The sequence below is a fragment of the Fusarium vanettenii genome, assembly GCF_000151355.1.
Source record: "Fusarium vanettenii 77-13-4 chromosome 1 genomic scaffold NECHAsca_1_chr1_3_0, whole genome shotgun sequence".
NCBI lineage: Eukaryota > Fungi > Ascomycota > Sordariomycetes > Hypocreales > Nectriaceae > Fusarium > Fusarium vanettenii.
Genome location: NW_003315881.1, coordinates 4,922,772 through 4,937,060, shown reverse-complemented (window position 1 = coordinate 4,937,060; position 14,289 = coordinate 4,922,772). Strand labels below are relative to the sequence as shown.

Here is a 14,289-nt window from a genome sequence, read left to right as displayed (position 1 = left end):
AGCTAATACTTAAGATATTTAATTTATCTTAATAAATTAAACTTAAAATAAATACCTTAGATTTTACCTTAGGCACTTAGATTAAATAATAAGATAATAAAAGATAATTATATTTAATTATATTCTATTCTTATAAGCTATATAAAATAGAATTTAATTACCTTATTTATAATAAAGAATTCCTTATAATTATTAATACCTTTAAGGAATTTAGATATTACCTCTTAGGAAGCTAATATTAAATTAAGGTCTATATAGATTATAAAAATATTTTTTATTTTGCGATAACCTAAGAACTTAGCGGATAATAATTATAATATATTAAATATTTCTTAGAATTTAATTATATTATTATTTATATTAAGGGATTAAAAAATAGCTAAGTAGATATTATTAGCTAAAAGCCTAACCTTAATACTAGAAAAATCTAAACTAAAGGATAATTATTATATTTTACCCCCGAAGGATACCTATAATAATAAATAAGATAATATATAAAATACTTATTAAAACTAGGACCTATTATTTATAAATAGGATAGAGCTATTAGAATACCTTATTAAATTATTAGAATAACCTATATAATAGAATAAGGTAATCTACTCCTTATAAGAATCCTAGAATATAATATATAACTTTCTAATAATAAAAAAATAAATAAGTAATAAATATTAAAGGAATTATAATATAACTTTATATATAAAATATATAATTACTAATTATATAAATACTAAGGAATTAATAAAATACTAAAATAAGTTAAGATAATATATATTTTTCTTAGTATAAAGAAAATTATTATAATAATTATTAATTAATATAACTTTTACGCAAAAACTAAGGTATAATATTATAAACCCTATAGTAAATTATAACCCCTATTAATACCTTAGCTACTATGGGAAGCTATTATAATAGATTTTATTATTAAATTACCTTTATTAGAAGAATTAGCTATTAGAAACTTCTATAATAATATTCTTATTATTATAGATAGACTTATAAAGTTTTTTTATTTTATATTATATAGAGAATTAATAATAACTAAAGAATTTACTTATCTCTTCTATTTCTATATTACTAAGATATATAGTATATTACTTAAGATTATTATTAATCGAGGACTATTATTTATATTTAAATTTTAATAAAGCCTTATAAGATACTTAGGAATTAACTATAAGCTCTCTATTATATACTATAAGGAGATAAATAGATAAATAGAATATATAAACTAAATACTAAAATAATACCTTTAATATTATATTAATTATAAATAAACTAATTAAGTTAAGAAGCTATTAGCTACTTAGCTAGCCTATAATATAGCTATAAATAAAAGTATAAAGATTATATTAGCTTATATTAATTTTAGATTTACCCTAGATATTTACTAATAATTATAAGATATTATTATTAACCTTAAAATAATCTTTATTAATAATTAACTATATAATTTATATAAAGAAATATAAATAAAACTTAAATTTATTAGAAATAAAATAATAAATTATATTAATAAAAAAAGAATTAAGAGATTAATTCTCTTAAAGGGAGATATAATCTATCTTATAATAAAAAATATTAAAATAAAATAATAAAATAAAAAATTTAATTATAAGTATATTAGACCTTATAAAATTAAATAAAAAATCTTAAAATATAACTATAAATTAAATTTATTACCTAAGGTTAAGTTTTATTTAATCTTTTATATCTTATTACTTAAATTAATATAAGATATTATCTAAGTAAAAATAAATAATAAGCCTAATATAAAAATTAATAAATTAAAAGAATATATTATAGAAGCTATTCTCGATATAAATAAAATTAATAATAAGATAATATATGTTATTAAATAAAAAGACTACCTTAACTTAAAAAGTATATAAAAACCCCTAGTATAACGGCAGTCACAGCTGTGGGCACCTTAGCCACTGCGCCACGGGGCAAAAGATTGGGCCATAATCGCTATTGTAGCAATTACAGAAGGTGCTTCAACTGCCTATAGGGCTTCAATCGCTGCTACGGGGGACCAAGCCATAACACCTAGAATATCTTACTAATATATAATACCTTCTAAAGAACTTCTATTAATAATACTAAGTATAAGCTTATTAAGACTAATAATATTCTAATTAATTAAATTAATAGCCCTAAAAGAATATACCTCTATAATAATAAATAACTCCTCGCGGAGCTCGCTTAACTCCTCTAAGGTATATAGGCTATGCTTAAAGGCCTTATTACTATACGCTTTAAGTAACCTCTTTTATTTCTAGATATAAGTAAACTTAGCTATTACCTCCTCTAAGGTAGCCTTTATTTTAGCCTCTTTATCTTCTAGGTACTTATATTCTTAAATATTTTTTATAATTATAAAAGATTAGCTAATAGCTATAAAGGAATATTAATATATACTTATAGAAAGAAGCTATATTAGCCTTATTATATATAACCTTTATATTAATATAATTAAAATAATAATTAAAATAATTAGTAATTACCTTATAAGATAAACCTTAATAGAAATAATAAATATAAGGTATAATTTTAAAATTAAAAGCCTTAATATAAATAAAAAGACCTTATATTTTAGAAAGTTTTTATAAAGAAATATACTTAAGAACTTAGCCTAATATTATATTAATAAAAAGAAATTTTTATAAGTTAGAGTTATTTATTAATAATACTTAGTTACTAAAATTAGTCTTAGGGATAAGATTAATAGAGAGGAGACCTTATATTATAACTATAATATAGGCTAGGTAGGGAAATATAATAGAAATACTTTAACTAAGTAAGGGATTAAAGGGACTAAATATTACCTATATTAATCTAGGGATTAAATATTAAAAATATTAGTCTTTACCCTAAATTAAACCTAGAGGATATTAATCTAAAGATTAACTATAAGTATATAAAATATATATATTATATTTTCCTATATAGAAGTTACCCTAATTATTAATATAACTTAGTTATACTTAATACCTTAAGTATATTACTAGATATAATATTATATTACCCTTTAAGGTTATATAATATTCTCCTCTGCTAATATAAATTAATATAATTAGTTTATCCCTTAGGAAATATCCTCTTGTTATATTATTAAATAACCTTTTAGAGCTTATTATAAGTCAGCCTTAATTATAAAATAATAAAATTATATATTTTTATAAACCTAAGAAAAAGTGCTATTTAATAGTATAGGCTATATCTTATATATCGCAAAGCTGATTTTTCTAGAATTATTTTAAGGTATTTTTCTAAAGTAAGAAAAATTTTCTCTAAGACCTTTAGACCTAGGCTAACCCTGACCCTATATAGACCACTGATATGGGCCCGCTGATCTCATCAGCATCGAAGAACAGGGTGAAGAAAATAATTGCCAACGCCGAGAAAGAAGGGGCCAAGATTGCCCTTGACGGTAGAAAGCGAGTGGTTGACGATTACCCCGACGGGAACTTTTTGGGCCCGACAATCTTGACCAACGTCAAACCGTACATGTCTTGCTACCAAGAGGAGATCTTTGGGCCAGTGTTGTGCTGCATCGAGCTTGACACGCTAGAAGAAGCTATTGAGCTCATAAACGCAAACAGGTGTAGGTTACTTCAGTGCTTGGCATGGACAACTTCAAATCAAAGCTGACTGAGGTGCCGGATGCAGACGGCAATGGTTGCACCATCTTTACAAACAGCCCGGCCAACGCCCAAGTCTTCCAGCGGTCCGTAAATGTTGGTCAAGTCGGCATTAATGTGCCAATATTAGGTAAGGTTCTCTTCTCTGACCCTCAAGAAAATAAATACTCACAATATCTGCCATTCAGCTCCGTCCGGTCCTATACTGCGGACGGGAAATAAAGATTCTTTTTTAGGAGGTACAGATAGATCTCCAACATTTCCCGACATGGTCGATTTTTATTCAAGACTAACCGTTGTCTCGTGCCAGATCAAAATTCACATGGGCGGACTCCGTGGCAGTTTTATACTACCACAAAAACAATCACGTCTTTATGGCATTAAGCATGGACTTTAGGTAAAGGAGTTAACAAATGTAACAACATTAAAAGTATCGACCCGACTTTTTTTTGGAAATGCCTTTACTCATCACATATAAACACGCGTGATTTATTGAGATGAACTGTTCCCAGTTCCAAATAGGCTGTCTCCAATATCTCCGAGTCCTGGCTTGACGTAGCCCTTACTGTCCAATTCCTCGTCAACCGCGCCCACGAAGAAGCGAGTGTTCTCGGGCCAGACATTAGCGGCCTTCTCGAGACCCGGCCTACTAGCCAGAAGGCACAGGCAGGAAATGCTTTCAACACCCCATTCCCTACGTCTACAGTTAGATCATGTTTCTTGTCCATCATTTGTCCGCTCCAGGGTCCCGAGAAGTTTGGGTTTCTCCCTCTTCATTAACGTGGGATCACTTGTGTATTCAGGAGAACACGCAAGGCAAACTGACCTGAGAATTGAGATGGCAGCCCCAGCTGTGCCACCGGTAGCCACCAAAGGATCCAGGACATATGCACGCTTGATGTTGGGAGCCTTGAGCGGTAGCTTGTTGTAGTACTCAACGGGCTGTAGGGTTTGGCGCTCTCGGAACAAGCCGATATGATGGATCACCATGTCGGTGTCCTCGGGGAGACAGTCGACAAATGGCTCCATCATGGCAAGGCCGGATCGCAAAATGACAATGACGGCGATTTTCTCATCTGGAGACGCCGCCTCTTTGACCGCATTCTTGGTCAGTATCTTGGTGAGCTCGCCCACTAGAGCTCGAACTGTCGCCGGCCGCTCAACGCCTTGCCGAAGCTTGCTCAAGACCGGGCCGTAGGCAGGGTCCGAGACGAGGAAGGAATTCGGTGCCATGATGAGTGTGTGTAAAGACGATCGGCTGTAGGTCGAATAATGAGAGAACAAATGTTGTTAATGGGGGATAAAAAAGAAGATATATGGTTGGTTTAGTGACCTGACGATGCGAGGAGGGTTGAATGGTCATATGGCGGGAGTCCCAGAGCCTAGAAGGATGCCTCCGTTTTCGCTCTGTGAGCGATCATTTACGGCACGAAGCATGGCTGCAATCATCGCTGCCAATGTTGAGTATCTGCCAGCAAAGTTTGTCTAATCGGCTCTGGTCGCAGTCATTGAAGTTGTCTCAGGCGACTGAGATATGGAATCTTAGAGTCTTGATAAGCACAGGAGCTCTTATCACTGAGAAGAGGGAGAGTGGATAAGGATAAGGATAAGACCTGGTAGCTTGGCACCAGAGAAAAAAACTCCACAGATCGCTATCGTCTCCACATTGATGTCCTACCTAGGGTAGGTAGGTACCTGACCATAACAGGCCAAGAGCCTTATCCACGGCTCCTGAGGGGAAAGCATCCTTCACTAGAGTAGCCTTGTCTGAGGGCTTGCAGCGTTGCCGACTCAATCGCGAGCTACATGCTGCCCCACGGCCCGTTTGTATAATGAAAATGAAATTCATCATGATTTCCAACATCAAGATCAATCCCGCCCTGCTCCTTTTGTACAAACTCTCTAACTACCTATCTACCTACCCAAGGTTGTGTAGTGCTCGGTAGAACCAAGCCAAGACGTCGACAACTTGGCCCATCATGACGTCTGCAACTGTAGACCCCAACATTCAGTATCTGCTTAGCCTTCAAGCGGTGCGGGAGCGATCGCAGCTCGTGCTTCGTGCGGCCCAGGAGGGGTCGCTGCGGAGCTTCGAGTATGAAGCTCAACGCATGCCGCACGTCGCCGATTTCGTGATTGGAGTCATCAAGGTGAGCCCTCGCTCCTCATAGCCGATTTACTTAGACCGCACAACGCGAGAACCAAACCAAGCATTGCCTCCCGCAAGCGCTGCTTTCGTTGCTGACCCTATGACAGCGCGATTTCGGACCCGATCGATTTGCCGAAATTCCTCCTCATGGCAGATGGCAGCATTTAGAGGTTGGCGGTGTTCCACGATTGGCTCAATGCCTTGATACCTGGACTTCTCAAGGTTGCGACAAGTTGGAGCTGATCCGGCGCTTGGTAGATCTCTTCTTCGTGTCTGTTTTGCTAGACGCCGGCGCGGGAGATGTATGGAAGTTCAAGGAACCAGGTACCAACCAGATGTACAACAGAAGCGAAGGCATTGGCGTCGCGTCCCTGTACATGTTCAAGTCTGGAGTGTTTAGCAGCGACAGTACAGATTGTGTAGTTGATGGTAAGCACACATCTTCTCCTCCTTTTTTGCTGGGTCCCGTGCAGTCTCCTAACATGAAATATTTGGTGTCGTTTAGGCAAAGGACTAGTCAATCTGTCGGAGAAGGCGTTCGAAGAACATTTCCAGATCTCTGTCGATAATCCTCTTATTGGTGTCTCATCACGTGTAGAGCTCATGCGCACTGTCGGCCGATCACTGCTTGAACAGCCCGACCTGGCTGGCTCGACTGGCAGACCTGGTAACATTGTTGGTGAGCACTGAACTCATTGCCGGGGAGCAAAGTTGGCAGGATCTATCACGGGGCTAATTGTGGGTGCCAGACTACTTGATAAAAGCTTCAAAGGCGTCCGACACTCTCGACTATGAGCTCCTTTGGTCTACTCTCCAGCGCATTCTCCTACCCGCGTGGCCAAAGGATCGCACCACTGTCGCCGGGACATCCCTGGGTGATGCATGGCCACTTCGGGTCCTGTCTGACGGGTCCAAAGAGACAGGACTTGGCGCAGAGATAGCCGCGGTACAGCCATTCCATAAACTCACACAATGGCTTGGATATTCCCTCACGGTCCCCTTCACTCGTGTCTTGGGCTTCAAGATCTCCAACCTCGATCTCGGCACCGGACTTCCTGAATACCGAAACGGAGGTCTATTTGTCGACTTGGGTGCCCTGAAGCTGAAACCAGAGACCCTTAGAGAAGGGAGAAAATTATCTGGCCAGGAACTGCCCATGTTTAACGCCACTAGCGACACCATTGTCGAATGGCGAGCCATGACCGTGGCCCTCCTCGACGAACTTCACAAGTTGGTGGCGCTCGAGTTTGAGAAGAGCGGTTATACTCTGAACATGGCACAGATGTTGGAGGCAGGGACGTGGAAAGGTGGCCGGGAGATGGCTTCAAAACTCCGTCCTGCGACGAAGTCTAGCCCAATTCTCATAGATGGCGATGGGACCCTGTTCTAAGCGAACTAAAAAGGGAGTTTGTTTCGACTAGTAATGGTTCATTCATGTTTGTAAATATCTTTAAACAACGCTCACCATCTACGATTTCTTGGTTACGGCATTCATCAATCATGCACGTGTCTGCCTGGATGTACGCTTGATGGGAAGTCAGGTAGCAGAAGTCAAACTCTGTGTTCAATCCGAAATTCACCTTGACACGCAGCTTTCCTGTCCAACAATTTCCTTTTTAAGGTATAGGCATAATGGCTAGACATCCGTGCAAAGTTCATGTATCCAGCTGCAAGACATAGGGTCTAGATCGTACAGAGAAGCATTCGAAGTCACTTGGGTGCTATTACTCTGTGAGCACAACAAGCCCCACTAGGTACGTTGAGATCTACCACTTGCTGAGAGTTGCCTAGCGCTTGATGTTGCCGTTATCTTTCTTTGCATTCTTATCTCAAAATGTCATGTCATATCAGATAAGTATCGTAGGACTAGCAGGGCCTTATCTCGTCCCATTATCTCCCCACAGATGGATATCTACCGTAGGGTAGCACAGGTTATACTGTAGTGCCTATCGACCAGAGCAAAGCAATCACAGCGATCCCCTCATGCCCACGTGATGCTTTCGCTACCTTAAGGCGATTAGTTGCCCCATAAGGCTCTTATCGTCGCGTTTTGGGAAATCCTATCTTGGCTCCGAGGGTCCAACGATAGGTCGATTGACGACTATCTGAACTCATTGCTTGATTATCCACGTGAAGATTACAGAAGCAGCACACGATAGCGACATTGACGAAGTCTCAGACACAGGAGGCATGATTTCGGGGAATCAAGCAAGTAAATCTCTGCAGATGCCAAACTGCGAATTGCTATAAACAGAAATCCACTGGGCGACTTGCTTAAAACGCTGGCAAGATGGGAAGCCTGAATACGACGTGTCTTGACGACTTTGTTAATCCTCGGCCAGCTAAACGTTTGCAGACCCTCAATATGACAATCAACAGCGAGATGAAAAACGGCACAGCCATGAACGGCGCATCAACCAATGTCACTGCTACGAAAGACGGCTACTCACAACGTATCATCGTATGTGGCCTCATTAGTTCCGTTGCTCGCAACTCCCCTTGAGAAAGCATCGTTTCAGGATAACGTGACTAACAACCCCTCAAAGTTGACCACTTATCCCGGCCAAAGCGTTGTCGATCCGGTTGACCTCAACTGGGGCGATGCTGACCCCAAGAAGCGAGGGCCGGTGCTCGTCTCCCGGAGCGGCAAGACTCTGACAAGACGCAACGCCATCGGAGCTCACGGTGGTAGCTACAGCATCTACAATGCGCTCGCCATTGCCGCAGGGGATCTTCCCCGCGACTTCCGTCCGAGCTTCGAGAACACGCAGCCTACCTTTGATTTCCCGCAACAACCCGCGTGGTCCGACCCGACCAAGATCGTCTCCATGGATCCTTTCGGTCATGATATCGTCAAGAACTTCCAGGACCATCTGGCCAATGGACTGGACGTACGACCAACGATTGCCATAACCCGCGCTCACATGCGAGTCGGAGAGATCACAGATGCTATCAAGGAGGGACGTCTTCCCGTGGACGGCAACATTGTCGTCAGCGAGAATGGCGACGTGCGCGTCACTAAGTGCGCCGTGGAGCCTGTTTGGTATCTTCCAGGCGTCGCATCTCGGTTCGGTATCGACGAGGGAACACTGCGCCGGGCCTTGTTCGAGCACACCGGTGGCAGTTATCCCGAGTTGGTGACGAGGCCAGACATGAAGGTATTCCTCCCACCTATTGGGGGGCTCACGGTATACATCTTCGGCGCGCCAGAAAAGGTGTCAGATGCCAGCTGCAGACTGGCTCTTCGCATCCATGACGAATGCAACGGCTCCGACGTTTTCCAATCAGATATCTGCACCTGTCGACCATATCTGACCTTTGGCATTGAGGAGGCCATTAAGGAGGCCCAGAATGGCGGCTCCGGTATTGTCATTTACTTCCGTAAAGAAGGTCGCGCCCTGGGTGAGGTCGTCAAGTACCTTGTTTACAACGCCCGGAAGCGAGGCGGAGATACGGCCGACAAGTATTTTGCCCGTACCGAGAACATTGCTGGTGTTCGCGATGTAAGAGCAGCTAAACTATTGGGTTGATGTTACTGTTGAGCTGACATGATGGACGCTATAGATGAGATTCCAAGCCCTGATGCCCGACATCTTGCACTGGCTTGGTGTGAAGAAGATCGACCGCATGCTCTCCATGTCCAACATGAAGCATGACGCGATCGTAGAGCAGGGGATTCCCATCCTCGAAAGAATCCCCATCCCAGACAGTGCGTTGATCCCTAGCTGCTCCAACCCATCTCGTCCCATTTACGCACTATATTGCGCTTCAGATCCCATGGCTAACATGAAGGCAGGCTTGATTCCAGCCGATTCCCGCGTAGAGATTGATGCTAAGATCAACGCTGGCTATTTTACAGCAGGGAAGAAGTACGATGAAGAGGAGCTGAAGCAGGTCAAGGGTCGTGGATGGCAGGGCTGGGAAGACATCGCACACTGATCATCTGCGGGAAGAGGGTTCAAGGAGGGGAGGGGTTGCGACAAGCTTGCTGAAATGGGGACCTGACAGATCTCAAGATACGTGTCTTGAGCACCCCCTGAGATGAAACGAGCGGCAGCTGGCCAAATAACAAGCACACTTTTGGTAGACTCTGTGCCAAGCACGTTGGCGAGGGCCAGGCCAAGACCGACGTGTCGTGGGACGGTCTCCCAGCCAACGGTTCTGACTTGAGCTAGACTGCTGGTGTAAATAAAGATTGGGAACAGGCATGCACCCGGCAACAAGGCGGAGGAGGTCGACTCGCGGTAGGAAGAGCCTCGGAGTTGGTACTGTAGTAGAAGTTTATGCGTCATTAGTTAAGCCTTGTCTGTTGAGTTTTGCTAGACTTGCTGGGCATGGTGTCAAGTTCTAAAAGGGAAGACTCTACTCAATATTAACTTCCTGCAACTTACCATCTTCAAGTAATTGCGCCCACTCATCTCGAGTATAGCCTTCCTCCCGCTCCATGGCCACCTGCCCAACGATCCTCCACCGGTCCGACTCCGTCATTTGCGCTCGCCTCAACACCAGGCGATGAAAGCAGCCAGGCACAAACAACAGGCGATCCCCCTTATCAGCAACACCATGTTTCAGATATCCCATCCCTTCCGCCATCGCATCATTCGTGTACACCATCATTGTATCCTGTGATCTCATTTGCTCAAATCCAACATCCAGACATTTGTTGAACAAGCCAAACATCAGCAGAATCAGCCATTTGTCGGCTTTTCCACGCTTGTATGGGGAGTAGGGGGATGTGGCCGTGAAAATGAATTCTGACAACGAGAGCATCGCACCCCTGGCTTCTTTTGGGAGAGCTATGATCTTTTGGAAAGCGCCCTGCCATGGCGATGCCCGGAGTATTTGCAAGTCAACCGGATGTACAACATTCACGATTGTGCTGCACTGTCCGATAACCTGAAGGGTCTTGCCGCCGTTGGCAATCTTGAAAGAATCTGGAGCTTGATCCTTGTTGATGCGGATAGCCAAGTTGTAAGCCTGTTTGCTGACTTCTCTCGACCAATTCGGTACCCACGACGGCATGTCCTCGTCTGGATCCTCCCCACAGGCTGCTGCGTCAAGGAAGGACAGACTGCCTGTTTCCTTGGCGAGATACCCTGCCAAAGCAGTGAAGAATTCGACCCTACTAGGTCGTCTACCCGTCACAGCATCAATCACCCTCTTGTACCCCGAGATGATATAGTCAGGCCGGCTGATTGTCCAGTACCTTGCCCTCGAATCGTAATATGCTCCCCATGTCGATAAGGCGAGTGAAAATATGATGCCAGCTACGGTGACTATCTGACTTGATCCCTTCACGAGCTCGTCCAGATGCTGACACAGTATTACATGCGTTGAGTGACTGCCGAGCTTGTCCATCAAGGTGGCCATCTTGGTCCTTGGTCCGACTGTGACACCTCCCGCGATGCCCAGCACGGCATACAGCCTATCTCGGTCATCGCGGCACTTGAACTGCCCCGCAGTTCCGAGCAAGATGCTCTGAAGCCTTTTGGGAAATGGCAGCTCATGGAATCGAGGTCCACCGGATAGACTAGGGTGGATAGCGCCCAGGGCCTTGTAGATTCCATGGGCGAGATACCCTCCTCGAACGTGGAAGAATGAATAGCGAAAGTCTCTGATGGTCGATAGAATATGGTTGCCAGGCCGGAAATCCTTACTAAGCTCGGGATGCTCAAAAGGTATCGAGTGCCAAGCTGATGCAAGGTCGTCCAGGCCACATGTGTCGTGTCCACACTGAATTCGTACTCGGCCTGTAGAAAGAGCGACTTCCTGGATGACCCACAGTCTCTCCCACCAACGTTCTCCTTGCCAGCTCAACCAGACCTCGTTGTGAGGCTCGGAAACGTCGCTGTTCATATCGGCCAAAGTACCAACCGAAGATATTTCGCCACCCACTCAGAGCCCAGATATGATCGAAAGCCGACTCGATCTGGCGCCGATGCTCACAATAACGTGATGATCCCCCTTCGCATGTGTCTTGCTCTGCTAGCCCGTGGTATCCGCCCAGCCAAATCACGGTGGAAGATGCGTTGGCATATATCCAGTCCATTCGCTGGATCTGCACTGTCTTTTCCTCCTCATTCTTCTGATCGATACACAAGGCATCTATCCACAGTGCCCGGGAACGGTTTTCCTTCCGAAAATGACGCAGTGCCAGGGCCAAGTTGGTGGTCACTTGGAAGCTGGCGAACTCCAACGGCTGTGCGAGGGAACGGGGACCACGTATCAAATCAAGTACAAAAAGCAAGGGTTTTGTTTCGCTCATCTCAGCGGAAAGTGTAAAAGAGGCCCTGAGAAGCTCCGGAAATGCTGCACCATACACTGCACTTATGATGGCCATGTAAACATCTCGGGGGATGAACGATGGGACCCAAGATGGCGGTTCGAATATATGGAGCGAGGAGAGGTGCCAGAAAAGTCCGGTTGCCACAACCCAGGCGAGGATCCACAGAGGGACAAGATACGGCTTAACTGTTGACATGAAGGCCCCGAGTAACGTTTTCGAGACTTCAGTCGTCCTTTGAAGCCACGGCCATGTGGTTGGAGATCGGGATTCCACAGCTGCCACAGAAATCGGCTTGGTGTTTGACTCGTCGCCCCATTGGTAAGAGACTGCCTCGTAGCTAGTCATAATAGAAGGAGACCGAGTTTCCAAGATGCACTGAATCTCATCAGAAAAGGTACCAGGAAGAAGATGTATGATGCGATATTCGGAAGCTCCGATAGGTTGGTACAAGTGTTTGCGGATATCATCTTTGCTTGTAGTCTGGTGCGGCATTTCGTTGGTCCTTTGTTTAGCATTGAAGTTGGCAAACAATACGGAGTTAAGTCAGTCCCTCCAAGCTGGGGCTTCAGTTGTAGTTTTTTTTGTCTGCGGGTTTTTCCATTTGGTGATGGTGGCGGTGGCTGTGCTGCAGCTTTTCAACACTCGAACCAGGTTGTTATCACGGCATCCCAGTCAGCCTTGCTGCCTGTGCGCAGTACTGTTCTGTCTCAGTCCCGTAGCCTATCTTCCGCATGGCCTCTACTATGGTAGCAGCCTATTTAATTGCTATTAAAGGCGGCGCACAGTTAAGTTCTCACGGTTATGGTTACTTACCTATAATAACAACTAAGCTCATATCTAAGTCACTGTGTTAACACCGGGTCATGATGTTATGATATGTTGAAGATCTGTTCTTTATTCTAGTTGCAGCCCGGCCCTCGATGGGTTCACTGAGCCCGAAGATCGAATTCCACAGCTCTACTGATCGTCTAGTAAACTGACCATCTTGAGCGAGTCCTTCCACAGACGAGCCTCATTCTCAGGGTGATAAGCATGGCCTGCAAATCCTTCACCAGCGATCTCATGCTTGTCATTTCCTCGAGTAGTCTTCCAGCACTCAGCAAGGTATTCCCCACCCTTAGTTTCCCATTCCTTCCCAATTGCAGCCCAAACGGTTGTTGCAGCGCCCTGCTCTGGCGACTTCATCAATTTTGGGATGTTGGGATCCTTCTGCATTCCTTCCAAGGCGGCAGGGTCCACGTGAACCATGAGCGGAGTCGAAATCATTCCAGGATGAACACTGTTGGCGTGCAATCCTCTCGGCCCATAGCGCCGCTCGATTTCATTCGTCATGTAGATATTGGCCGTCTTTGATTGCCCATATGAAACCCACGGGTTGTACTCAGTCTTCTCGAAATTGTAGTTGCCGGATTCGTTGATCGAGGAGACATGGTGGGCAGAAGAAGAGAGGTTAACAACTCGAGATGACAACTCAGGGGTCGCGCTGGCAAGAAGAGCTGGCTTCAAAAGCTCGAACAGTAGGAAATGGGAAAGGTGGTTAACCCCAAGCTGCATCTCGAACCCATCCTTGGTATATTCCAAGTTGGGCAGAGCCATGATACCGGCGTTGTTGATCAGGATGTTGACCTGGTTGTTAGACTTCTGAATGATGATTTTCGCAGCGGCGCGGACGCTGCCAAGAGAAGTATTGTCCATCTCAACGAGCTCAATATGTCCCGGTTTGAGGATGCCCTCGAGGGCGGTTTTGGCTTTGTCGAGGTTTCGGGCCGTCAAAAACATCTTTGCTCCGGTCAAGGCTAGAGCACGGGCTGTTTCGATGCCTAGGCCAGATGAAGTCCCAGTAATGACAACAACTTTCCCAGCCAGAGTGCCCTCTGCTCGTTCATCCTTGACGATCTGAATCGCTGTCGGGCGAGCGTCCCCGGGGCCGGCAGGATTCATGTGTGCATCTGCGTATCGGGACATTGTTACTTGAAAGAGATGGTGATGTCTTGATTTGAGTGTTGGTTTGTGAAGAAAAGAATTTGATAATGATTGATTCCAGCTTTGAGGAGCGTGGCTACATAGACTATTTATCTTTTTCTTTGATTCTTCACATCTCTCACCTCTCTCGTCATCCTCGGCCCTGGACGAAACTCTCGAGGACTCTGCATCTGTCACTCGGATTTTTTCGTTTCACATATCCTTCTATCGTTGCATGTTAGAAC

At 43.6% G+C, this 14,289-nt stretch overlaps 5 protein-coding genes across 5 annotated transcripts; 2 read left to right on the top strand and 3 right to left on the bottom strand.

Moving 5' to 3' along the window:
* Nucleotides 1–4,136: 4,136 nt before the first annotated feature.
* On the bottom strand, nt 4,137–4,880 carry NECHADRAFT_75809 (uncharacterized protein; the record flags this gene model as incomplete). Its single annotated transcript, XM_003054005.1, has 2 exons — nt 4,137–4,341; nt 4,474–4,880. 2 exons carry the CDS (start codon nt 4,878–4,880, stop codon nt 4,137–4,139), a joined length of 612 nt encoding a protein of 203 aa, XP_003054051.1.
* A 746-nt stretch (nt 4,881–5,626) lies between these two features.
* On the top strand, nt 5,627–7,186 carry NECHADRAFT_31739 (uncharacterized protein; the record flags this gene model as incomplete). Its single annotated transcript, XM_003054709.1, has 4 exons — nt 5,627–5,797; nt 5,904–6,225; nt 6,302–6,475; nt 6,546–7,186. The coding sequence occupies 4 exons, from the start codon at nt 5,627–5,629 to the stop codon at nt 7,184–7,186; spliced, it is 1,308 nt and encodes a 435-aa protein (XP_003054755.1).
* Nucleotides 7,187–8,161: 975 nt separating this feature from the next.
* Nucleotides 8,162–9,735, top strand: NECHADRAFT_75807 (uncharacterized protein; the record flags this gene model as incomplete). Its single annotated transcript, XM_003054708.1, has 3 exons — nt 8,162–8,257; nt 8,343–9,299; nt 9,361–9,735. 3 exons carry the CDS (start codon nt 8,162–8,164, stop codon nt 9,733–9,735), a joined length of 1,428 nt encoding a protein of 475 aa, XP_003054754.1.
* A 352-nt stretch (nt 9,736–10,087) lies between these two features.
* Nucleotides 10,088–12,574, bottom strand: NECHADRAFT_75806 (uncharacterized protein; the record flags this gene model as incomplete). Its single annotated transcript, XM_003054004.1, has 3 exons — nt 10,088–10,143; nt 10,188–11,565; nt 11,615–12,574. 3 exons carry the CDS (start codon nt 12,572–12,574, stop codon nt 10,088–10,090), a joined length of 2,394 nt encoding a protein of 797 aa, XP_003054050.1.
* A 465-nt stretch (nt 12,575–13,039) lies between these two features.
* NECHADRAFT_75805 (uncharacterized protein) lies at nt 13,040–14,047 on the bottom strand (the record flags this gene model as incomplete). The annotated part of the gene is made up of 1 exon (XM_003054003.1): nt 13,040–14,047. The coding sequence occupies one exon, from the start codon at nt 14,045–14,047 to the stop codon at nt 13,040–13,042; it is 1,008 nt and encodes a 335-aa protein (XP_003054049.1).
* Between the last annotated feature and the right edge of the window lie 242 nt (nt 14,048–14,289).